General features: G+C 44.9%; 1 protein-coding gene across 4 annotated transcripts in view; it reads left to right on the top strand.

The window, feature by feature from the left end:
- LOC144730696 (ephrin type-B receptor 2-like) overlaps nt 1–26,061 on the top strand; it is a 143,117-nt gene that overhangs the window by 41,083 nt on the left and 75,973 nt on the right. For all 4 annotated transcript variants that reach the window (XM_078611387.1, XM_078611386.1, XM_078611388.1 and 1 more), the window contains exons 3-4: nt 5,032–5,716; nt 23,787–23,942. In XM_078611387.1, the coding sequence (XP_078467513.1) occupies nt 5,032–5,716; nt 23,787–23,942 (841 nt within the window). The remainder of the gene's footprint in view (nt 1–5,031; nt 5,717–23,786; nt 23,943–26,061) is intronic.

Here is a 26,061-nt window from a genome sequence, read left to right as displayed (position 1 = left end):
CCCCCCATTCCTGCCCGTTTCTCTCTGTGTCAATATGAGAATATGTCCAAGAGGCTATTGCGGATGCCAGCCCACCCACCCCATTCCATCTGCAAGCCTGAATAATGCTGTCCTGGCTGGAAGGGTGGGCTGCTGCCAACCTTCGACCCAAATTTGGAAACATCGCTCAGTATTGGCTGGGTTTACGGGCTGTATATTTTGGCTGTTACAGGCCTCGCAGTTGGAAAGTTTAAAAGTTCAAATCCTGGTTGGCAGTCAACTCTATCATAACTTCCGTGATCGATAAAATGAGCACGACTTTGGTGGGCAGTCAACAGTGGTCATCTTATGGAGCTCTTTGTTCTCATGGGGGTCCAGTGTTTTAATTGCTTACGAATATTTCCAATTATAAGCACTGGCTTGGCGATATTTGTGCAAAATAGCAGCATTCTCACCCTTCCATAACACCACTAGAATTAGCATTTCCATCAAAACTGTCTTCATGTGTAAGAAATGGTGATCATAATATCTCTTTGCAAATTATGCAATGCATTTAAGGTAATTTTAATTTGGTGTGAAAATAATATGAGTGTTTATTTACTAGGTAAGACTCATGCTGTTTTAATGATGCATATCATTACAACACCGTTTCTGATTACTCGGCTAATGAAGTAGAATTTATTAAAATGAGCATTAAGCAGATATGCACTTGTTAAGTAACATTACATTTTTGCTGATGAGTGAATGTTATTTAATTCTAAAACAGCGCAGTGCAACTTAACTTTACTGTTTTCTGGAGAGTATAATCTACAATCAAAAGATAAATACACAAGGCAAAAAATAACATACCAGTTTGTTTTCCATGCCATTTAACATTAACACTTTTATTTTAATTATTCGTAACTTTTGTGTAACAAGGCCAGATTTCTACACAATTTGACCTTCAAAGCTTAGCGTTTGAAAATATGGAAATAGGGACTTCTTGCAGTAATTAGTTTGCAGAAAGACGACGTGAAATTAAGCAACCACATGGCAATTAAATAACCAAAGTGGGAGGGGGAAAAAATGGAGCAGCTGACTGCGGCCTAAATTCGCATTCGCACCGCAGATACGAATACAAATGTGCCAAAAAATTAAACAATATGTTTCTGGACACATCGTTCTGAACAAAAAACCCCTTAGGCGTTTTGGATATATGCATTCTAAGAATGCTTACCCAGCTGTGAGATTTTCCAAGGGAAGTAGAGCACAAGGAAAAGGGGTGGCGAGGTGGGTGTGGAGGGGGCGAGGGAAGGGGTGGGTGGGGGGCGAGGGGGGCATGCGGGGGGAGTGAGACAGGGAAAAAGTTGCCATTGTCACTTTCATTCATTTCCAATTCCCTAGCCTCATTTTGAAGCGAGATTTTTAGTATGTTCATATTTTTCGCGAAAATGTAGAGAGCTTTTCTCTAATACCAGGTCGCAGCCGTGTAGGTGCTGAGCGCTTGCCAAGTGTTCGTCCGCGGAGTGTTTTTTTTTCATTGGAAATGGGGGATTCTGTGGAATATAGAACATGCAGCACTCAACGTACGTGCTTGTGTGTCGTGCTAATGTGCAAACTAAAGTGTACCCAGCCGGCCGTAGCTGTGGGTGTAAAATTTGACGTTGCCTTCGTAAAGTTTCGCGAATTCAAACTCCAGTTACAGGGGTCACCTCATCCACCTGATATGCTTGGGAGGCTGTGGGGTTGGCTTTTTGCTCGTCACCGTGGAATTTCTACCGCTGGTTCAGAGCTGACATTGGAGAGGAGCGTTGCCCCCAGCGTTAGTCAGATGTGCACCATCCGGCCACTGCTTCTTCACTTTTTTTGCCAAAAATCTGATTGTAATCATAACAACACATGAAATAGTTTGTTATTAAAGCGATTTGTTTAGTACAGTTGGCTGTAGAATGTATTTGTGATTTAAATTGACCCGATTTTTTTATATTTGGATCGGTTTCTCGAATCTTAATGTGTGGCATCGCTGCACACATCCATCGAATGCTTGGTACATGCAAACACAGATTTTGGTTGCATTTATTAGGTCAGTGTAACTTTGAAATCGTCTATCTCCCAAAATGTATCAACCATATTTTGCCAATAGAATGCATACCACTTGTTATCATATCAAGTTATTTGGCATGCATTTAAATGCCTAAATAAACGATTAAATTGGCAATATATTTTTCCCGACAGTCCACAGTTTTTTCAAATGAAACGAGTGTACTTGGTATGTAAACCCACCTGGAAAATAGTGTAACGAGCCTGCAAAAGTTCACACGCAACTATCAATAATGTGCCTCGGTAGCAGGCGGTAAGTACTCCATTTGTCTTCCTTAAATTTGGACTGCAGGAATTATTCGTTGGTTCTTTCGGTAAAGTCACGTATAAAGATTAAATAATAAATTAAATAATAGCATACGACGTTTCGATTGCAACACAAGCAATCATCATCGGGTATAAATGAAATAGCAACAAAAAATCTAACCAGAAAACTATAGACAGGCATATAAGCAGACAGATATCACCAAGATACATAGAGAGAGTAACACAGGCACAGAGAGGGAGATCGTCTCTGTGGGGTGGCCTTAAATAGACAGAGGGGGGGCGGAGGCAGAGAGAGGGAGGGGTTAGAGAAAAAATGTACATGTCAATGAGTACGAAGAGACGCGTAGTAAAGTGCGCAGGCTTGAACATTAGGAGAGAGGGAGAAAGAACACACTAAATTAAATAACCTAGCCCCTCCCTCTCTCTGCCTCCGCCCCCCCTCTGTCTATTTAAGGCCACCCCACAGAGACGATCGCCCTCTCTGTACCTGTGTTACTCTCTCTATGTATCTTGGTGATATCTGTCTGCTTATATGCCTGTCTATAGTTTCCATTTATCTTGTCTTGTCGGTGCAATTACCGAGCAACAGACGGTCGGTCTGCGAGAAATCCTCCCGGTCGTTGCGAATGTTGGAGGCTGAGTGGCGTTGAATCCTTTATTCTTTGGTTCTTTCGGTTAAGTCACGTCTAAAGATAAAATAATAAATTAAATAATAAGGGACCGTCACAGAAACGACCTCTCTCTTTGTGCCGATGTGTTCTCTCTCTGTGTGTCCTTGTGATGTCTGTCTGCTTGTATGTCTGTCTATAGTTTTCTAATTAGATTTTTCTTGCTATTTCTTTTATGCCTGATGATGATTGCTTGTGTTGCAATCGAAACGTCGTAATATGCTATTATTTAATTTATTATTTCATCTTTAGACGTGACTTAACCGAAAGAACCAAAGAATAATTCCTGCAGTCACGAAAGCTCCAAAATTAAGCGTTGAATCCTGCTTAGTATTTCCAGAGAGATTACCTGGAGATGCCTGGTGGTGTACATGACTTTTGCAGGCGCTCCAGTTTCAGCCCTCATGCCAAAATCTCGTGAATGGAAATTTGCCCAAATATCCCAATCGCAAGGATCCCCATGGTGAATAACACAGCGGCGAAGTCTTGACAATAAATAGGGTCACTGTTGGTAAATGATCAACACTATTTATTGCCATTAGCAACCTGACATTAACCGCACCTCCGTTGGCTACGTACGATGTTAAAGACGCTCAACATACATACATAGCATCAATCGGAATCAATTCAAGGCACTTTACATAGCTCTGCATACAATATAAATGCATTGTATTGACTTACGACTATAAAACATTTCTTGCAATAGTCCTATATACTATTATGAAGAAGAATACAATAAGACTGTGGGCTTTACTGTCTGCGGTTGTTCCGGTTTGAAAGCCATTTCAATGTGAAACGCAGAGCAAATGTGGCTAAGGCCACACACACACACACCTGTGTTTGTTGTTTCCCTCGTTCTCCCAGAGAATAATGGGTCGCAGAGTTACGTCTGGAACGTGTCTGAACACCGACGGCAAAAAAAAAACGCGTTCGTATTGAAAGTGCTGTTTGTGCGATTATGGGCCGGTCGCGTAAGAGACACGTTCTCACCTAATGCTGAAACAATGCATGTCACTGGGGGACGTGAACAATATTAAAGCCGTCTTGCATGGATAATGTCCATATGCGCCCGCCTGGTTAGTACTGCTGAAAAGATAGTTTCTACGGCTTTTTAAACAATCCCTGAGCAATCCCTCATGTCATTCGAGCTTGCCACGATGCAGCCAGCCCGCGTGTTTACCTGCTTTTATATGGAGTGCCTGTTCCCAACCATGGGAATGTGGAATTTCGGTCACCGAACAAGTACTCTCAGCAGAAATGAGTGCTGCTCTTTGCAATAATACATTGTTTGCTTGTCTGAACTCTGACTGATGCAATCGGCTGAAATGAAGTGCACTTAAATACACCAAATAATAACAGTATTAATTAATAAAATGCAGTTTCTCTTGCTCAAATAACTATATGTGCTGTTCTTGTCTGTGGATTGGAGACCTTTGGTGGAAAATCCACATTCCCATGAAATTGTCAGTCTGTCTATAGGACAAACATTATTTTTTGACTTACCACTAATTGAATATGAATTTTACAAACCCTAGAGGGATATCTATAATCATCATCTGTGGTAAATCCACTGCTGGATGAAGGCCTCCCCAACCTGCCGCCACCTCTAACAATCCACCAATGCACGAGATGACCTCGTCGCTCCATTTTTGCGGTGGACAGTCTCTCAACCGCAATCCCTCCTTTGGATTAAACTCCCATCGCCAGTATTGACCATCGGCCATCACAGTTTGCCCAGAGGCCCTCTTTTGTTCACGGTGCGAATTATGCCGTGGAGCCGCGTATGTTCCGTAATCCACGTCTTTCTGTGTCTTCACGTTATTCTTCCTGCAATCGGACATTTTCACGATAACCGATCTGATTGCTCAAATGCACATAATAAAACTTGGAATCGTGAAGTTCATTCAAACTCATACATTGGGCCCGACGCGAGATACCTGCGACACTCGTTTATTTCCCAGCACCAGTTGCAACCCCTCTAATTGCGTGCGTTGTGTGTGCGTGCATTACCCTCCCCACCCTTGTCGACCGCGTGCAGTGGGAAGAGGTGAGCGGCTTCGACGAGACCATGAACACCATAAGGACCTACCAGGTCTGCAATGTGTTTGAGGCCAACCAGAACAACTGGCTGCGGACCAAATTTATCGAGCGCAAGGGCGCGCAGCGCGTCTATGTGGAGATGAAGTTCACCGTGCGGGACTGCAGCAGCATCCCCAACGTGCCGGGCTCCTGCAAGGAGACCTTTAACCTCTACTACTACGAGACCGACGGCGACGTGGCCACCAAGACCAAGCCGTTCTGGATGGAGAATCCCTACATCAAGGTGGACACCATCGCGCCGGACGAAAGCTTCTCGCAGGTGGACCTCGGCGGCCGGATGATGAAGATCAACAACGAGCTGCGCAGTTTCGGGCCTCTCTCCAAGAGCGGCTTCTACCTGGCCTTCCAGGACTTCGGCGGCTGCATGTCGCTCATCTCGGTGCGCGTCTTCTTCCGCAAGTGTCCGCCCGTCGTGCAGAGCTTCGCCAACTTCCCCGAGACGCTCACGGGGCCCGAGAGCACGTCGCTGGTGATCGCGCGCGGCTCGTGCATCCCCAACGCCGAGGAGGTGAACGTGCCCATCAAGCTGTACTGCAACGGCGACGGGGAGTGGATGGTGCCCATCGGCGGGTGCACGTGCAAGCCGGGCTACGAGCCCAGCGGCGGGCGCTCCACCTGCAATGGTGAGTTTGCCGTGAGCCGCACACGTGGTGTGTGTGTGTGTGTGTGTTCAAAGGCGGCTGGGCGCGGTGTTTGCAACCCACCCCCTTACCTCGTGTGCCGTGCCGGCCTTTGTAGGTGCTGCTCGCTTAACAGCACTTGCCCAAAAGTCTGGTGAGGCTAATGCTTTGTCTTTGTCTTTGTTCCACGTGGTAAAAACAGTAAAGGATGGTGCTGTCTATAAGGGCTACTAACTCTGATAGTGTTTTTTTTTCGGGGAAGCTTGAAGCCTCTTCTGGTGTCAGACCGCTTGACAAACAACAAGCGGTGTAGTTCTAAAATGCATCGGTCGCGTAAAAAAAAATCTAAGTTGTGATATAGTAGTGTTTGTGCTGTAGCCCACAAAACCCCGTGAAGAGTAGACATTCTTGTTTTTTTTTGTCTAGATTCATTGAGCCAAACGGGTAACATTGACAGTTTTTTATGTTGGATTTTAAATCGAGTCACAATGGGAAAGGTGCAGTATTTTTCTCGCAGTGTCCTCAATTTTGAATTTGCGGTGCATCATCCCCTCGTGTGTTGGAACGGCTCGCAGAAGGAGATTGTCACGTCACTTCAGGATTCCCTGCAAGCGATCTTATTTGTTGACAAAATACAGGGCATGCGTTTGCACTTGTCCTGGGACAAATCATTGTTTGCTGTATGGTTATTCAAACTGATATAGTAAAAATAAAACCTGTTAGAGCTAGAATATGCCATATGAGGTAAAAAAAAAAAACGAGTTAATGTAATTGTGGTCCATGCAGTCTATGTATGTTGAACTTCATGCACGCCGTACGCAGCCAACTGTGCAAGTCGGACGTGCGGGAGAAAGACAACAAACTAAACATAATAAGCAGTTCTAAAGATATGAATTTCCATCTAGATGTAAAAGAGCGTAGCTCCAGTGGCTTCCTAATAACGGAAGAAAGAGCATTCCAGACGGCCGCAGAAGGGCATCTAAAAGCGCGCGATGCAGTGACCGGGCTGAGACATCCACTCGCTTGAACAACTGGTTTTAATCCTGCATGGCTGCCCCGATTTGAACTCGGTTGGAACCAACTCCAACGCTGTGAACTCTGAGCCCCACCTGGCTACCTAGACAAAAGGAAAGGTTGCGAGTTTACATCCCAGGCAGGGGCAGATTCAGTTCACCGATCATCTTGGGTCAGTAAAACAAATAACCGCATTGTGTGACGTCGGCTGCGATGGTGTTCTCAAAAGACTGGCACCCACCCTGGCAATGTGGAATGTTTTCACTGGCTTCTAAATTTCTGCAAAGAATGAGAGCCTTGCTATTGTTGCTCGTTCTAACATGGATGTACTTCGATGTTACTTGATATCCGGTGTCCTGACAGTCTATACAATGAAATGGCAGGTATTTATTTTTCAAAGTGTTCCTTTCTCTGTACACGTGACTGTGCGTTTCATTGAACGTGTGGCTATTTTCTGTGTACAGTACGCTCTAATGTAAATGCTGTATCAAATGTGTCTGCTTTTAAAAAACTGTTTTGGAATCGAGCTTAAACGAATGGGGATTACCTGCCAAAACCCTCTGCAATATGTTATGGTATGTGTGTGTGTGTATCCACATATGTTGTGTCTGCTGTACCTTCACCCACACTATTTATAGTTTGATGTCTCACTCGTGGGCCGCTTGTATTTGGACTTGTCTGTTCCTATATCCGCGTGTCACTGTGCCGCTATATTTACGAAAACATTTTTTTTAAGGACACCCGCTCCACAAGATTAAAATGTCACCTTTGAATTTATGGCCACTGTTACGACGCAGGGTCACATTCGAAAGCAGTTATAAAAGTGTGTGGTCTCGACGCATCGCGCGATAATAACTTCACGAGTTGAGGGAAGAGAGAGAGAGAAAAAAAACGGCAAGACAAATTGCCCATTACTGAAAGCGAGAATTTTATATTTTATGTGAAAATGAAAATACGGTAACATCATTGCAGGGTCGTTTGGCGCAACTTCTGCTGAATGTAAAGAATGAGAGAAAGGACCAGGGATAGAGCTGGCCACTTAAAATTCACTGATGTCATGAATACCAAACATATGGATGCAATGCTGTCTGGAGCTTTAATAGCTTAAGCCTGGTGTGCAGTAATCTGTTTTCATGAACTTATTGTATTCAGCCTTTTGTTCTCCACGTCAGCTAGAGTGTTCATAGGTTACAAACAATGCTTTGTAACACACCATTACATCCCGATGCAACATAACTCCTCTTATCCGCAACGCTATTACCCTTTTATCCGCAGGATACTGTAGGATCTGCAAAACCGTGACGTTTGTTTTCATGTCACCGCGGATAACAGGAGTTCTGCTGTCGTTAATGTACTGCACCTTGCCAGAGACGCTTAAGTGGCCAGCCATGCTAACGCACCTGTAATCAGGCAACCATTGAGGTGAGGGTTGATGGACCTCGTGTCGATGGAGCCAGCACGCACTGCAGACTGCAAGCTGAGGAAGTATATTTCCGAACTACCTCGGCAGTGTGAGTTAACCCTTCGTATATTTACGCATGTTTTTTACTGAGATAATACTCAATGGATCGGCCAAACCTGGGGAATTGGTGAGGCTTTAATGGTTAACGTCGAGGGAGCATTGCCAATGCGTAGGTTTTCGCACTTGTGTCGTACAGTTCCCCGATGCCTCTCCGCGTTGCACCACAAGTTGTTTGGCGCAACATTCGACGTGTACCTCCGCGTGCGCTGGAAGCTTCTTCAGCTCACTCCCTGAAGGGTTGAAACATCAGACACCACTCCGAGCAACGTGACGCAGTACAAACCCGGAGACATGTTATCTCCAGCGGGCATTGGGCATTATCAACGAGGAAGGGGGTTAAGGGTTGAAGTGGTGATGTTGTTTTACAATAGCCACCGTTGCTCTCATTCAGCACATAGCCGTGCGCAGTGATCTGTTCGTGCAAAGGGGAGGGATTGTGGCGTTTTAAGCCGCCTTTGGTTTCTGTGAAACTGGATAGTATTTTTTTCATTGCGCGACTCTTCACGACATCGCCACCGTATCACGCACGTCTGATAGAAACGCTGGCCAATGTCTCAAGGTGCCAATGTGCTCAACTGGCGGTCGTGGCAAGGCGAGTTTTTCCCACACCCCCCCCCCATCGCATCTGCGAAGCTGTTCTGTTTTTAAGCGTGTGCGTAATGCAGTCGCACGTGCTGCTTCGGATTTAACGCGCCTGCTAGTGCAGCGCCTTGGGAACTGCGAACAGCCCTTCAAAAATGTGCCAGTGCACGGAGAATAGCAACGCTGTGCACTAAGAAGGGGCCGAACTTCCGTTACTTATCCCTCGCCACAGAAAAGCCCCACAGTTGTGTGATCTCACCGAGACTCCTTGGGGCAAAGCGTGAATGTGGCCGGCTAGTTGAGCTCGTGTTGAACATTCCACACTTCTATGGCCCGAGACAGTTGAATCGTACTGTTAGGTTTTTTCGGTCAAGTCGCGTAGGTAAAAAAATAAAATTAAAAGTTAATAAAAGTAATAATGGAAATAAAATAAAATAGTAATTTGCAGTAAATTTAGCTGTGACGGTCCCACCTGATGACGGAGACTTGTGTTGCCTCCGAAACGTCGTGATTTATTATTTTATTTTATTTCCATTATTACTTTTATTAACTTTTAATTTAATATTTTTTTTACCTACGTGACTTTACCGAAAAAACCTAACAGTATGAATCCTTGCAGTCACGAAAGCTTTAAATCTAGAAATAGTTGTATCGGTAGAACTTAATACATTTGGCAGGATAACGCGATTGAGATGATAATATACATGGCATAATAATACTTTCATTGCATTTTGCGTCATTCATGCTAAAAGAATCCCATAATGCTGTATATTAATTATATATAAGAACCAAATCCCATATAAACCCACAACCAAGCAAATGAAAACCCTACTTATATGTGGACATCTCCATAGCTATGTGAAAGTCGTGAAACTTTTTCTTTCAAGTAGATGGAAAATTGCTTTGAAATGTTACACCCTTATTATCAATTCATACCCTCCAGGACTACTCTCTAGCTTTGTGTCCGATCGCACTTGCTTTCAAATATGTAAATAAAAATGTTATTGTCATCGGCAAAGCTTTAAAGACCACAATAGAGATTGAAAGCTATTACATACGATGTTAAATAAACCATTTGCGTGAGTGAGTCGATGAGATCCCGCATTTAGAGTCTGTGTTTAGTTGAGGATTATTGTTAACGGAAGTTATGGTGAGGGTCAGTATTAACAGTGTTAAAGTTAGGTTACATTTAGTATGATACTAAAATAGTATTATTCATGAGAACAATTATTAATGCCACTCGGAAAATGTTCCGAATCAATATTTACGTGTGTGTGTGTGGCAGATTGAAACACAACAAAACCACTCGTGCAAATTCACTTAAAACAAAAGTTAATCATCGTATTCCAGGTCATTAGGGAAAGAAGGTGATATTGGGTGTAATTAGTGCTCACCAGCAGAGGGAACATGCCTTTGGGCAAAGGCTTAGGAATCTGTGTGCGGATGTGGGTTTGTAATCAAATTTGCCCTCGAGCTTGTGTGTGCTTGCACGAATGACCATTTGTTTGTGTGTGTTTTTTATGTAGACAGTCTATCCGTGTGCCCCCCCCCCCCCATATTACTCCCCGCTCCCCTCCTCATACTGCCGCTCCCAGCCCCATACAACCGCCTCCTCCCGCCTCCTCCTTGCATTTGTCGATGTTAAAGCTCCCGTGACACCCGTGACAATAACAGGCGCCAAATTGGCCCAACTTGGCTCTAAGTTATATCCCGCACTGCTGCCCCCCATTGTGTTATCCAGAGCCGCATACGTTGAACTGCGCCTGGAGTGTGGCGGGCAGTGTCTAGGAAGTTGCATCACATCGCGCCTTGTGCGCCGCACCGCACCATGAGACGAGACGTGTGTGTACGGAGCGAGAAAATGAAGCGCATTGTTTACCTGTTTTCGATCGGCCAAAAATCGCAGTGCAAAAAAAACATCCATTTCAACCACGACAACTGCCGGTGCGAAACTGCTTAGCATTTTGCTAATGTTGACGGTTGTCGCGCACTGACAGGTAGCCCCGGCTGGTTGGAAAGAAGAGGATGGTTGAGGGCTCCAAGGAGCAGCAGTCTATTCTGTTTTAAATAAAGCGATGCGCGCGTGATCATTGTGCTAAACATGCACGTGCCACGTATTGAATCTTAATGATTTGTGCCTGCGTGTCACGCATGTGTGTGTATGTCATAGGGGAGCGGTTTTATTGCGGTTAGTGCACTGTGCTATGATCCCGGCGACCCGAGTTCGATTCCTGCACACGGCCAACACCGGTGACGATTATCTGAACCGGTCTTGGGCCACCCCTCGGTCAAACGAGTCTCAAACGAGTACCCGGTGTGGTGTGTGGTAAACATCGCCACTGGGGATACAAAGACGGCCAGGCATAGTGTTCGCCCCCCACCCCCTCGTGTCCCGTTCCGGGCTTTATAGGTGCTCGCTAACAGCACTTGCCCCTACAGTCTCTTAAGGATTTTCCCGGGGATCTTTGTATTTTTGTTTCGTGTCAACGGGTGATTATGGGTGAAAGGGCTCGAGGACGATCGATGGCTTCAGCTTACGGGTATCCATGTGCGTGTTTAATATTAAATGAAGAGGAGACATTAAGGAACTTTAACAAATTATGTCCAAGAGAAGTTTGCAAAATGTGAACGCCATATTGCGCTATAGATTCTCATGAAGTGCTTGCAGAAGTGATTTGAGAATTTAACCCCACCCAATGAATTATGCTGTATTGGCTATGCATTTAAATTGCTGGGTCGTGCAGTGGTTAGAGCACTCCGCTAAAAGAGAGAAGGATCTTCTTGGTTCTTTCGGTAAAGTCACGTAGAAGGGAAGTAATGAAATAATAAAAATAAAACATAATAAAATAATTCTCACGACGTTTCGGCCACTACTTCCCTTCTACGTGACTTTACCGAAAGAACCAAGAAGATGAATCCCTGCAGTCACGTAAGCTTCAAAGAGAGAAGGATGTTAATTAAAATGTGTCTGACTCGGCCTACACATCCCTACAACGTATTAAAAATGAGTACCACTCTGTATTCCTCATGTGGAGAACCTGGCCCCATCAATAGAAATGCACTCTGCTCCACGTTCATGTGAGCCACAGACACACCTGCATAGCTTGCATTATAAATGTGGGAAAAGATAAAGGTACAGTCCTGCCCAATCCCACTGTTGACTGGGCTCTCGAGAGCCCCTCTAGACATCTTGGAAGAGGTAGAAGTACCCACACTTTACCCTACTGCACATGACTTGCCGATTGCCTAACTGTGGCGCACCCATTTCATCTTCTGGGTGGACAGAGACGTGGGGAATTTAAGAAAAACGTTCCCGTTGTTTCAAAACGCCACACCGGGAGATGGAATCGAACCGAAGTCCCCTTGATTGCAGGTCTAGCGTCCTCACCATTGCAGCATCATGCAGTCTATGGTTGAAATTACGTAAAATTTTAAACGTGTTAAAATGTGATAAAAAAAAATGGAAGATTTATTTTGTTTCCTGTAATACTTTTTTCCCCCCCTTCAGTTCTTAGATAAATGACATGCATTGCATCTGTGCCACGAATATATATTTTTGTTCATCCAAACCAACACGAGCACTCCCGGCTTCCTAAAGGGGCATGACCCAAGATTGCAGCAATTTCGAGGGCGGCTTTGGCGTGAAAGGAGAAATTGCAAAGGGGGCAGCAGGGGTGCCAAGCAGGAGCCACTGGGCCCGCCCACCCCAAGCATTGCCCCCCTCCAAAAGGAAACCACGTGTGCATTGGTGCGACTGCACTGTCCGTATAATCCCCGGCGAGGAGTCGTAATCACTCGTGCGGCGGGGGGGGGATCTTTGATTTAAGGTGCCGCCGAAAACTGGCATTTGCTCCGCCCCACCGCATCTGTCTTTGACCTGCCAAGCCTGTCTTTGATGGCGAGCAAATTTGGCTTCACCCGCCCCTTGTTCAGTGTTCCCCTGCCCGCCCGCCCGCCCATCTATATCCCTCTTCTCTTCAATCAAAAAAAAACCCGCCCCACAGAACTCCTTCGCCACCCTCGGAAAACCCTCTTCAGCACCGGGGAGGGGGACATATGGGGTCTATTGTTGGACGCGGACAATGTGACGGACGGCTTTAACAGAATTCGCCGTGAAGGGTGCGGCCCGTGGCTCGCTCAATTCTAAGCCCCACGTGCTTTCTCTCTCGCTCTCCCTCCCTCCGCAAACTCACAATTGGCCGTACACTAATTTACGGCGCTCACTGTGGCGGCTAATTGGCGCATACTTAGGGAAGGAGTGCGGCCATCTGTCTGCGCTTCTGCGCCCACAAAGGCCCTCTGCCCCGATGATGTTTTGCCTGCTCCAAGGAGCCATTGGATTTGCTTGCCCACAGAGTTGCACTGCGCGCGGTACGATATTTTGTTGAAAAAGAGATCGCGCTGCCGCCGTGGGCTAAAGTGACAGCGCGCTTGAGAAAGCGCGGCGCAAGGTGTGCTGGACAAGTCGGAATTGACGAGGTGGTATCGAGGAGGCGAGCAAGGAAATGTGCGTTGATCTCTATTCGCGCAGTCGGCTATGTACGGTGCGAAAGAAGTCCAGCTGTACATGCATGCATGCACGCGTGCATTTAGAGCGCGTGTGCATATTTGTGGAAACATCCATAAATTTCATGTGCATTGCATTTTTATTAGTGACCATATACGGACATTTGTAGTGACATAGAATCGGCCACTTAGCAGCATAGCGCTTGTTGCTGGCAGGGAAGGGGATCTGCAGTTGCAGCAACCCTGACTGACAGCAGGTCACGTGATAGACTAGAGAGAGGGATGTCGGGTGAAGGTTGCAGAAGGGGCACGTGCGGGAAGCCCGGGAACCCCCTGGTAGGTTCTAGAGAGGGGGCGCGGCCGGGACGGAGCCAGGCCACGCTGGGAGCATTAAAGGGGGGCCCTGAGCGAGAGCTCGGGGCTGTCGTGTGGAGTGGGATCCCATCGTGCTGCTGGAATCTTCGTCACCATCGACATCTTCACCAGCTCGGCGTCGTCAGTCAGGCAGTCTGCCAGCTGTCCTGACTGCGAGCTGTAGTTGCTAATGTGTGAACTGTTGAGGCTGTTAATAAGCAGAGTGCCTCCTACTCTTAGTGTCTCTGAGTCAGTCACTACACATTTATGATCTTCAATATTTAATGGCGAAAGATCAGAAGCTGTCACTGAACAGTCCGCCTTTGCTGTTTAAATAATGACCACAACGGCCCTCCACTTTTTTATGGGGTTTGGCTTGTGTCATGGTCACTTGGTTAAATCTAAGGATTTATACCAGAATGCTTGAAGGGAATAAGCATGGACGTATTGCAGCGTGTGTGAGTGCCAATGCTCGTTGGTGTGCATGTGTGTGGATACTTGCAAGCGTGTGTGTGTGTTGTGTGTGTCTGTGGAGCTGGTCATCTCAGTCGGTCAACCCATTGCACATGGGTCTGTCCAGTGACCTCCTGCCAGCAGGCGTTCGACACTTCACACGGCCTTAAAGTGCACATAGCCTGGCACAGACGCCGTGGCGACGTCACCGCCACTTAGTGGCAAATGGTGGTTGTTGTTGTTTGGGAGCTGGCCACGCCACGTGCGCCGTGCCGGTCGCAATAGGTGCTCGCTAACACCAGCTTCCCCAACTATGTGTCCTGGCTGGGCCACGCAGAGGGGATCTTTGTCTTTTGTGTACATACATATGTCTGGTCAGCATACTTGGCCTGGAAGAGTGGTGGTTTGGTGGTTTATCTACTGCTGTGCATTCTTGGAAACATGGACCCTATTCGTGACTATGCCAATCTGTGAGCATCCCTTAGATTTACTCTATCGAAATTAGCATCCGTTAAAGCAATGGTTGGGAAACAAAGAATGACGGGCATGGTTCCGGCCACGCCATCCGATCTTGCAGCATACACGACATCGTGTGTCCTTGCCACAACACGCCTTGGTGTGCGTGTCCATTCATATCGGACTAGCCAAGCGCACGTGGGATTCGAAATAGTACTCGGATCATAGCAAATATAATCCACTGATTTAAGCAGGAATACATTGGACAGAGTGCTAGTCTTGTGCAGTCGCCTAAATGTCCATATGGAATTTAAAAAAAAATTACGTTTGGACAAAGATTCCCCAGTTTGCGTTGTAGATCGTAGGAACAAGTCCTTAGCTGAGACGCATACGCACGCGCCCGCGTACGCACACGTGCACACACAGACATGCTCTCTATCCTCAGTCCAATGATAAAATGCGAGTCGGGGCAGGGGGGGGTTGGGGGCTCGTCTCTGTGCTTGAGTAATTTATTCACATTTGCCGTCTGGTGCAGAAGAGACGCATTGTATAATCATAACCCAGCGGCACATGAGCACCGTAATTAAGAGGCTCCCACAGACGGCGCACACACAACATTGGTCAATCAGTCGAGTGAAGTGACCTCAAATTAACTCCACGGAATTGAACTTGGGCATCCCAACGGTGCCAGGCGCGGTGCAGTAATACCAGGGTAGGCATTCCAAGCTGTCTCTGCCTCAACGTAATAACATTGCTTATTTCCCAACCGGCATTAAAAGGTATTGCCTTTGGCCAAACACTTTGCCATGTGAGTCCCTTTAATTATACTTGATTATAACATGTTTAATGCGTTTAATTCGAACTTGTATTCCACACTCAGAGCTGCATCTGCATGTTAGCTTCAGAAGCTAATGATCACTATTATCCAATTCCACGTGGATTTGCGTCGAGTTTCTTTGCAGGTCTTTCCCACCTTTGCATTTAATCAATCACCCAGTCCAAGCAGGGCTGTTAAGCAGCCTCAATTGCCCAGATCCATTAGCCCAGCTTGAGTTGAATAATTGCTCCGTACACCCGCATGTATTTTGCCTTTGCAGGTGTTTTGTGTATTTAATTCACATTTTGCCGAGACAAGGATCTCGCTGTGGTAAAGTGTAAAACGTATATATGGAATAGTCAAAGGGTACCAAGCGAAAGGTTCAGTTCCTTGAAAACATTTTGATCATTGCGGAAATGTGAAGTATGCCCCATAATGGTACATTTGCAAATTGGAAGTTTTAATGCAATGTGTTTCCATGTCACCGTTGACCGAACGCTTAAAGTCAAAATTGGGAGGTTGTGAGTTCAATCCTGGTCAGGAGTTTACTTGGCCAATTAAATTCCTCCCTGGTCTGTACAATGTCTACTACTCTGTGGGACCTTAGCAGTGGCCGTTCAATGGATAATTCCGGCAACTAGCTTTGGACTGCCATTGAAGATGAGCATCACCCCCATGCTCAATAGAGTTGGGAAGACGTTTCACACAATAGGACCTGCTTCTTCTGTTGTTTGGATGTAATCTTCCACAAAAATGAATATGAAATTATACTTATTTGGCTCTCAAATTTTTTTTTTGGGGGGACTGAATTTATCCCAGTACATGAATGCAGTTTTTAAGTTTCAATTTTGGTGTTGGTGTCAGAAAAACATTTAAAATGTATTTACAATATGTATTAGGAGAATGGCATTGCTTTGCAACTAATTGCACAGCGATGAAGGAAACGTCGCTCTCGAGCTCGTGTTAAAGTTCTCACCAACAATTCGGCTAGATACATGTAAAACTGAGCTGCCTTTTTGTTCATCGAAATTTGCAAATGAACACCAAGACACTACCGTGCATATACCGTCTTTAGGACCACTTAGATGTGCACGTGTGCATGGCGAGGAGTGGTGGCACGGCAGTTATCGCCGTTCAGATTTGACTGCATCATCGTTTGTCGGCGGATAATTGGCATCTGTTGCCTTGGCATAGATCTGCCCGTTTGCCAGGAGGTAAAGATGCAGCCCTGCTGTTGCTTGCCCGTTCCGCTCCCGGTGGCAGAGCCTCCACTCGACTGAGCTAAAAAGTACTCCCTCTAGAGGGTACTTGGCCTACTCTTCCACCCTGGCCAGATGTCTCGGAAGAGGAGGTGGGAGCACCCACACTTTGCCCTACCACACGTGACCTCCTGTCGTCGTTCCCATTTACAACGCTCATGATTGGCTCGTGGAAATGGTTCCAGAGTAGACAATGGAGGCCAGTTGTTTGCGACATGGGTAGCATACTAACCTTAATAGTTCACTCATGCCACTTGCCACCGCAGTCGGTCCAGGCTAAACGCGATATATTTGCATCTCTTGGTTTTTTTTACGCGAGCGTGCACGTGTGTGTGTTTGCGTGCACGCACACTTACATTTGTGAGTGTGGCTGTGGTGGGTTTTTTTTGCGTGTGTTTGTGTGTGTATGACTTTATTTCTTTTTTTCTGTAAGCCATCACAGCTCTGAGCATTGTGTGTACCTTCTCGGTAATTAGCATTGGAAATGTATTGCTCGTGTTCAGTGTTTAAGGGGGTGATTAAGTGGCAAGCTGAAAATAGGTTCTTTTCACAGAGGGCCTGTATAGCCAGCATTCCCATTGAACTTCTTTCACAAGCAGAAAATGAGCTGTCAGCCTTAAGAGTTGCCTTAAAAGTGTACAAATGAGGTGCATAAGAAATTAGGCTCTTAGAAGTTGCCCTTTCTTCTGGCATCTGCAAAGGACCATGCATATGTTGCTGAAGTTCCTGAAGCCCCGAGCTTTTGGTGGCATCAGCATTTCAGAAAGGACCAAGATCTGCTTGCAAGCCGCTGCGCTGGGGTTTTTTTGTGGACTTAAATAAAAAAAGTGTCCAGGCCAGATTGCCTTTAATCTCCTCCTCTTACGAATAAAGAAACACGTGGCGGCTGTTTCCCCCCCCCACCCTTATTCTTTTTGCGATCGGGAGCTCAACATTTTGTTGTAGTGCACCAGGAAACAGCTTTTATTAGAAGCCAACAATGTGGAACAAAAACAGGTTTGATCGGTGACGTCATTGGCAGACTTTATGTAGCGATTGAAAAGCGTCCCCGCACGTACTTGTGTGTTGAATTTTTTTTGTACCGTACGTAGCCAACCGTGCTAATTCCATGGCAGCCTTGTTCGGAAGAAAGGTGAATTGCGGCATTGACGATTGAGCGCAATCCATAAAATAAGCAAACTTTGCACATTTATATGATGAAAAAAAAAACTTCAATTAAAGCAGCATACGTCGCTAATTCAAGTTTTCAAGTTTCATTTATTAGGTATAGCCCTGTGAGCCATGCGGCTCTTGAGTCGGGTGCAGCCGCAACAAACAAAATATGAACAGAGAACATCTTAAAGCGACGAACGCGCAACAGAAATATCCTGGATAAACCAGCAAAAGGTGGCTAATTGACTTTGTCATGCAAAAAAACATAACTATAGCTCAGAGACATGCATGTCCAGGAGTGGAATCCAGGTACCACGTGTGAAAGATGTGCAAACAAATGCCACGTGAACATATTCCAAACCTACCTGTTGTACTGCTTATTTTTACTTGCTGTATATATATTGAAATGTATACTTTGCACACATTTGTAGATATCTTTCATCCACCCACTCTGAATCCAAGTGACAGGATTGATTCTAAGCATACCTCGACAAATCTGGCTGTAATAACTGCGGCGTACCACGATCAATGCGGTAAATATCACAGTGACCAGATTTACAACGTGGAGCACAGGTGACGATCACATGTTAATATTAACATCGGTTGGAAAGCTGTAGTTTCTAGATGTCCTTGTACAGCAGGTTGGTGCTATAACAAAACCAAGGGGTCATTTGCATGACCCCGTCTTCAATATTCCTGCAATTCTTCTTGGAAGCCAAGCCATGTAAACACCCATTCACTAATTGTTGCTGCCCTTGGCCTAGCCAACGTTAATCACGAAGTTCCTATGTTAAATCCACTTGAAGGCGGTCGTGTTTATCGGGTACAAAGGTAGCCCTTTTCATACGTGGCATTTTCCAGACTTGTAACAGCACGGTTCTGTTTAACGTCGATTTTTTTTTTATGCTTTTACTATGAAGCCAAGATGGCTCAAGGAAACGCCTTCAGATGGAATTTGCAAATCCTATGAATTGTTGCCGTAACTAAACCATCTTAATTACATAATTGTATGGGAGGAGCAGAAAAAAGGGTTCCATGTGAATAAACGTTGGCAAAACGTTTGCCCGGTTGGACGTCTGCTCTATAGCGAGTGCCTATAACTAGCAACATGTGTGAGCAACGGTTAAAAGAAATGCATGAGAATTAATTAAACTTTGCCACGTGAGTTTTTTGGAGCAACTCCACAATGTGCGTAATAATATGTATATACGTTTTTATTTATCCAGCAAAGTCTCGCCGAGTGGCAAGACCTATTCGCGAGCTTTCGTATATTTGGATCTCTGGCCAATTTCTGAGTGACTATCTATGACTGATGAATACAACACAAAAAAAACGTTCCCCCGAGAGAAAACCAACACCTGTCACTAGATTACACCAGTAACGTTTGTGCGGACAGTCCATGCGCATAGTGTAGGTCAATCCACTGCCGGATTAAAGGTGTCTTCGCCATCTCTCACAATCCTGCCATGTTGATGATCTATCTGGCACCTGCGCACTCACTGATTTCATGGCTCCCAAACTGCCAGCCCCAAAGGACGGTCCTCTCCGATACATTCCGTTATCTTGACTGCCACTCAATCGTTGTTCCTGGCCATTGCCCATGCCCGCTTACTATTTACGTGCGATTACAAATATATACATACAGCGACACGAAACTCATTACATCTTCAATTAAAGGGAGATTTCGTGATTTTGCTAAGAAAAGGAATGCAATGTTCGACGGAGAAAAGCTGCAAACGGAAGAAAATACGCTTACATGAATGTTCATGCAATCTTAGAAAACGAATCTATAGAATAGGCGATTATTATTCTTTTGAATACACAGCACACAGCGTTAAAATCAAAACACAACTATTTTAAGACATTCAGCTGTTTTGAATGAAATGTACGCTTATGGGTAGCAGCTGCATTAGATAAGGCATTGGTACACAGTATTCTTGTTACACTTGCATTAATTAGTTTTTGGCTTGACTCTTATCTCTTGCCATACTTCTTAATAAGCACAGTTGCTTATTTTTTTTGGCGACGGCTTTCGCTGCGAGCGCGCACGTGTGTGTGTGTGTGACATGTACAGTTGACGATAAATTGACACTTGAGTTCACGTATTTCATTGAGCCGTCGCCACGTTAGACACTGCACATTCCATTTCGGAGACACAGTGGAATGTGTGTGTGTGTGTCTCGGGACAAAAGCTGCAGATTGATCATAGTTCCAATTTCGAAATAATGATGGGGACGGGGAGCACAGGCGAGTGTGTCCGCGATAACCCGGATGGCATTGCCGCGAACAAAAAACCATTGTGTCTCGCAAGCTGGGTCTTCTCGCCACCGCATACCGTCTGCTATGACACAAGGATCCGAAGAAGCTTGGTCAATGACTGTAAAATAGCGCAAAGCTGAAAACCACACGCATGATCCTGCCAGGATTAATGTTTGGGATAACTCGGGGGGGGGGGGGTGGGGAGAATGGAAAGGATGAGCACAGTCGAACAAACGCAAGTCTGAGCCGCGTTGACTGCTGAGAAACAAGCGAAAGGATGTGGGCAGGATGTGGTGGAATAGACGAGCAAAAAAAAACAACTCTGGAAATTATTAACGCCGCCTCCATAACCGTACACGTATATATATGTGAACACTGTCGGGATGCTACCGTTGTGTCGTGGTTAGCACACGGGAGTTGCAATGCAGAGGTCAAGAGTCGGTTTCGGTTTCCTGGCATGGCAATTTAAATAATGGAGCGAGTTTCTTAAATCCCACTAATTCCCCCCAAAGTAGATTTTTTTTTTTGGTAAATTATCGTAGAAGAGGAAACAATCCACGGGTGTATTTTTTTTTTTCACATTAAGTTTGGTTAAAAACTTACGTGACTTGATAATTAAAATTGCAAGAAATATGTACTCAAATTTAACCCCCCCCACCCCCCGTTTCGCTTGGTTGCACAATAAGTTCATGAAACGTTACAATCTCGAATTCCTCGGCAGTGTTTCAGTCTGCGAAGTAAGATACTTGGTAATTTATTTACGTAAATGTCTGGCCACAAATTATCGCGGCTTTGATACTGGACAAATCGCCACCGAGGCAAAGCTACTCAATGCTAATTGTCATTTGCCCCAGACAATCATTCTACCAACGTGTTATAAATAGTTATTATCTCATTAATGATTGTAACTGTATAGGTGAGTGCACATTATTATCCAATGACATGTCTTTTGGATTGCAGTTCATTAATGGCGTTTGACATGTGCCACTGTAAATGAAAGGGCATAGCTCCGTAATATGTTTGGCGTAGAATCTGTGCCAAATATCCTCTTGTGAAATTGACCATTCAGTGTCCAATTTAGCGCGATAAAGTCATGCTCGGTCTTGTTTTAAAATTCAAACCCCAGTTTTTTTATGATTGTTAAAGAGTCCATCACCTTTAATAAATGGAAAAATGTCAAATTCCACTTTTTGGTTTCATCGTATCATACTGCAGTTAACACTTGTCTTCAGAATCCATGAAAAAAGGTTGCTCTACAGCAGGGGTCTGCAACCAAGATAATAAGAGGAGCCACTTTTTTTTGTTCAATGAAAAAAAACTCAACATTTCAAGAGGCGCAATGCACGTGGTGAATCCGAGATGGTGGTCCGTAATAAATAACCTCATAAAGCAGTCCTCAGAGCCGCGTGCGAACCCGGCGCCGCGGTCCTGATATTTAATCATTCGCCGCCAAATCCAATTGCTAACCCGCTTACCATTTATTTCTGAAGAAATTGTGCTCACGTATTTTCCGTACTGGATTTGTCAACCCTTTCCACCCCCCCCCCACCCCCCCATTATGAAATTATTCATTTCCTAGCAACTTTACCAACGATCGGTTAATTCGTGCAACAACTTTCCAAATTATTTTCGATGATACAAATATAATCGTGTGTCTACTGCAGTAAGTTCAGAGATTTAGAGTTGACACACAGACAACTTATTTGTTCCAAGAGATTGAGTAAAACTATTAATAGAGGAACAACTCAGGAAGTTGAATGATTATCCTTGTACAATGCACGCTTACCCTCTTAGAGACCTTAGCCTTTGGCATAGAAATAACAAAATGTATCATTGTCCTCACAATACATTACCAGGCAATAGAGGCTCCTGCCACTGCTGCATGTGTATGTGTGTGCGAGTGAGTGTGCATGCGTGAACGTGTGTGAGAGGAGCGAGTGTGTTATTGTGAGGATACACCACTCCTGGCTTTGATTCTCAGCGGGAACTGGGCTACCTTTAGGTTAGGTGAGCCTAAAATGACTTGCGTTTGAAGGGTGGGTTCTGGCGTTACCGTGATGTGGTGATGCTATGACACACCGTACAATTTCAGATAACCATGATCATCGTATTGTACATTGTATGAAATTATCCTTGCTCATTTTGTTCTTCTTTAAAACATTATTTACTGACAAGATACCTATAAAATTAGAAAATTCACTGATTAAGGTAGAGAAATTTCAAGAACAATACAAAACACGTGAAATTCAATTACAAAGTTATGAAAACTAAATTTATATCTACGTAACTTTACCGAAAGACCTAAAGAGTATCAATTGTCACGTTGTGAAATTTGACTTAATTTCATATCAGGGAAAATGATACCATGGCAATCTGAGTGGTGACACGGGATGGTAATCCAAAGCCGAATAGGATGCTGACCATTTGAATCCATGTTTCACTTACTGGCCATAATAGGTGCTCACAAATAACGCTTCATCGGGTTTGGTGGTACTTTGGGTAAAGTGCTTAACTCACAGCCAAAAGATTGTGAATAAAATGGTAAATTCCAGACTGGGATCGACTCAGCCCACCTTCTCTCCAGTATTGAATACATATCATCATTCTGTACTAACCGATTGGGGGACTGACTCTACAAATAGAATGTCATTTCATCTGCTAGCACAAGACTTCCACTTGTTGTTGTTGTTTATGTACACACGTTGACTTCGTGATATGTAACTCTGTGTATAATGTTAAGTGTTTGCCTGACCTTGTCCTATGAGTACAACTACTAAATCTCAAAAGCTATATATTTTTTCGAGAACAAATTCGAATATATATAAATACTTGTGCACAATTGCAGCATTTTAGTATTTCCAGAAAATCATTAGGATTTACATTGGTCACTCTGTCTATATTTGAGACTAAATTAAATACGTTACTTTAAGATAGTGATGAAAAGAACTCCAATTAAACTGTCAATGAAGAGAGTAGTTTCAACCACAGGTTACCTTTGCGTTGTTTGGTGTGCTCATGGTGTGTGTTGTCTAACCTGTGCTAATTTTGAACGTTGCATTTGGTATGAAATTACTTCCTAAACTGAGATGATCTAAAATGCCCCTGTGTTCTGGCACTATGAGACACTGCATTGGAGGTACAGCATACATGATAATTAACACCGATGATGATGATGATGATGAAAATTAGATTTAGATAGAAACATCCAGATGCTGCCATGGTGTAGTATTTAGCACACCAGACTTGCAACACCAAGTTCACTGGTTCAATCAATGGACAAGACTCTTTAATCCCCCTCTCATCTGTCCATCCAGCGATATAAATGGGTACATGACGGTTAGTCAATCAGAATGGCCATGTGTGATGGGTTAAAGTGAAAGATACTTTCATCTGTTCTCACTTTTTCTCTTAGAGCCAGCATGTCAGAGTAGGCCATCCAGATGGGTCATCTGTGCGAGGCTTTTCGTGACCCCCATGTCGCATGTACAGACGGAGCTGATTCATTGCCGTTTTCAGTCTCGGTTAAAAAGGGTTGACAAACGGAAGCGACACAAACAAGACGGTGAATCGTGACAATTCGTAGGCCAATCTCATTTAGGGCCCTATCAACACGTGTGTGCGTGCGTGCATGCATGCGCGGTGTACACGCGCGCCCATTACACACGTGCGTTGTCGCGTTGCCTTTCTGTCGGTGTGCAGCGTGCCCCCTCGGGACGTTCAAGCCGCAGCAGGGAGAGCACGAGTGCCAGCAGTGTCCGCCCGGCAGCCGCATGTCGTCCGTTGGCGGAACGAGCTGCGTGTGTCGCAACGGTCACTTCCGCGCCCCCTCCGACCCCCCGGACATGCCCTGCACCAGTGAGTGTCGCGGAATTGCATCTCGCATGCCCCCCCCCACCCCAACCCCCGTCGCGCGTCACAATCATCCGCCCGTTATTAGCGGCGCCGCCGCCGTTCAGCCGCCGGTTACCGCGCGCGTGCCCGGTTGCCTCGGGCGACCGCCTGCGTTATCGGCTGCGTTGCGTCGCCCCCAGAGGGAATGTGTTTGGGTCAGGGCCACGAGCAAAGTCGTCCCCTCGCAGTTCGAATGTGCAATGGGTTTGGGCCCTTTTCTCCGTTAGAGTCCCTGCGCCATTGGTGGAAATGGCAAACGCCGAATGGTGGAGGTTCATTCCTTGACCGGTTATCTCTGTCGTCTGTCCATGAATTGATACTTGTTTTATTGACCCGGAGTGATGATAGGTTTAATCGGCCGTCAACCAAGGCTGGAACTCATAACCTTCCAATATGTGAGTTGGGTAACGATAACCATAGCCTCTCAGGAATTTATATATATATGGACATTTAGGGCATACATTGCTCTTGTAGATCTGACTGGGTGATGATCTGATCAGAGCAAGCAACTCGCAATTGCATGTTGGAATTTCAAATCCAGGTTGGGAGGCACCTCATCAACCTGTCGTTGTTGATAAAAATGAGCACCACTGTGGGTTGAAATAAATTCAAAGAATTTTCTCTTCACATGAATTAAAACATTGTCAGTTTGATCCTTTTGAATGCTATATCTAGCTCGTAATACAGTATACCCTTATTATTACAATACATGTCTAACGTGTGTGTGGAAACACCTATCGAATAGATGCAAATATGTAACATTCCTCTTATTTACATTTTGAAAATGAACACGTACATCTGAACACCCCTAGAGATATAACGATTCTTGAATGAGCATAATTTTAATCCATTAAATCAACCCACTTATGTAGCATCTGTTCTCGGCATTCAGCGATTGACCTTTTCCATTAACAATGGTCAGAAAATACTTTTACAAAGGGCCATGACTATCTGCGAGGCATGGATCTTGCCCTATGCATACCACTAAATCCTTACCCTTGTCAAGGTGTCCAAGTCCTGTAGCTCTCATGCGACCTTAGTTCTAGCCTCTAGGGCACTTTCGCGGGGATGGTTTTAAATTGCTTTGGGGCCGCCAACAGAATCTGCTTATAGTGCTCCCATCTCCCTCTGATCTGTTTCAATTTCTATCAAATGTGTATATATGTCCACCATACACAAACAAAATGTTGCTGCACCTTGCCTAACATGTCACTCTGGGTCCTTAAGAGCCTTATGAGACTCTCATGGGTTCAGGTTTTTTTCTATGATTGATTAAAGCACTCCAGCACATTGGCAATGATCCTTATTTTCACGCGTCTCTGACAATTGTAACGGCGCTTTGGTGCATGCTGAATCTGACCGGGTGATGCATTCGGCAGTCTTAGGGTCATGGGTTCAAATGCTTGTCGGCAAACGGCTCGTGCCCATCATCCTCAGGGGTTGATAAAATAGACACCACTTTGTTGGAAGTTAATCATATTTTCCCAGCTGGCTGGCTCCTGCCATGGGAACGAAACATTTCTACCATTGGCTCAGGGCCAAAATGGCACACGAGTGGAGTGCTGCCCCAGTGCTTGTTTTGAACACGGAAACCATGTGACATTTTGACAGATGCATAATACTATACAAGGCAACATAAATTACATTTAAGAGAATTCTATACCTATATAAAACATTGTAATAGTGTGTTTATACTGAAATCAGTGTTGGGTGGTACTCGTTTCCACCGACAGCCTTGAGACAGTGGTAGCATATTCTTGGTTCTTTCGGTAAAGTCACATGGAAGGGAAATAATAATATTTCCCTTCTACGTGACTTTACCGAAAGAACCAAGAATATGAATCCCTGCAGTCATGAAAGCTCTAAACAGTGGTAGCAGTTTCACATTTTCATGGTAGTGACCAACCAAGAATTTGATGGGACAAGCACTGCTACCTTCTCAGAATGTTCATGGCAATGTGCATATGTTGTCATATGAAATTGACATGTTCAGCGTTGGAGCTAGAATCTTAACACTCCGTTGAAATCAGTTCCACACAATTGCATGTGCAGCGGAATTAACTGGCTTTCTTTACCCAGAAAT

The sequence above is a fragment of the Lampetra planeri genome, chromosome 36, assembly GCF_965212315.1.
Source record: "Lampetra planeri chromosome 36, kcLamPlan1.2.h2, whole genome shotgun sequence".
In the NCBI taxonomy this organism is placed as follows: domain Eukaryota; kingdom Metazoa; phylum Chordata; class Hyperoartia; order Petromyzontiformes; family Petromyzontidae; genus Lampetra; species Lampetra planeri.
The sequence above is the reverse complement of the archived record's forward strand: the minus strand, read 5'-3'. Positions and strand labels throughout refer to the sequence as shown.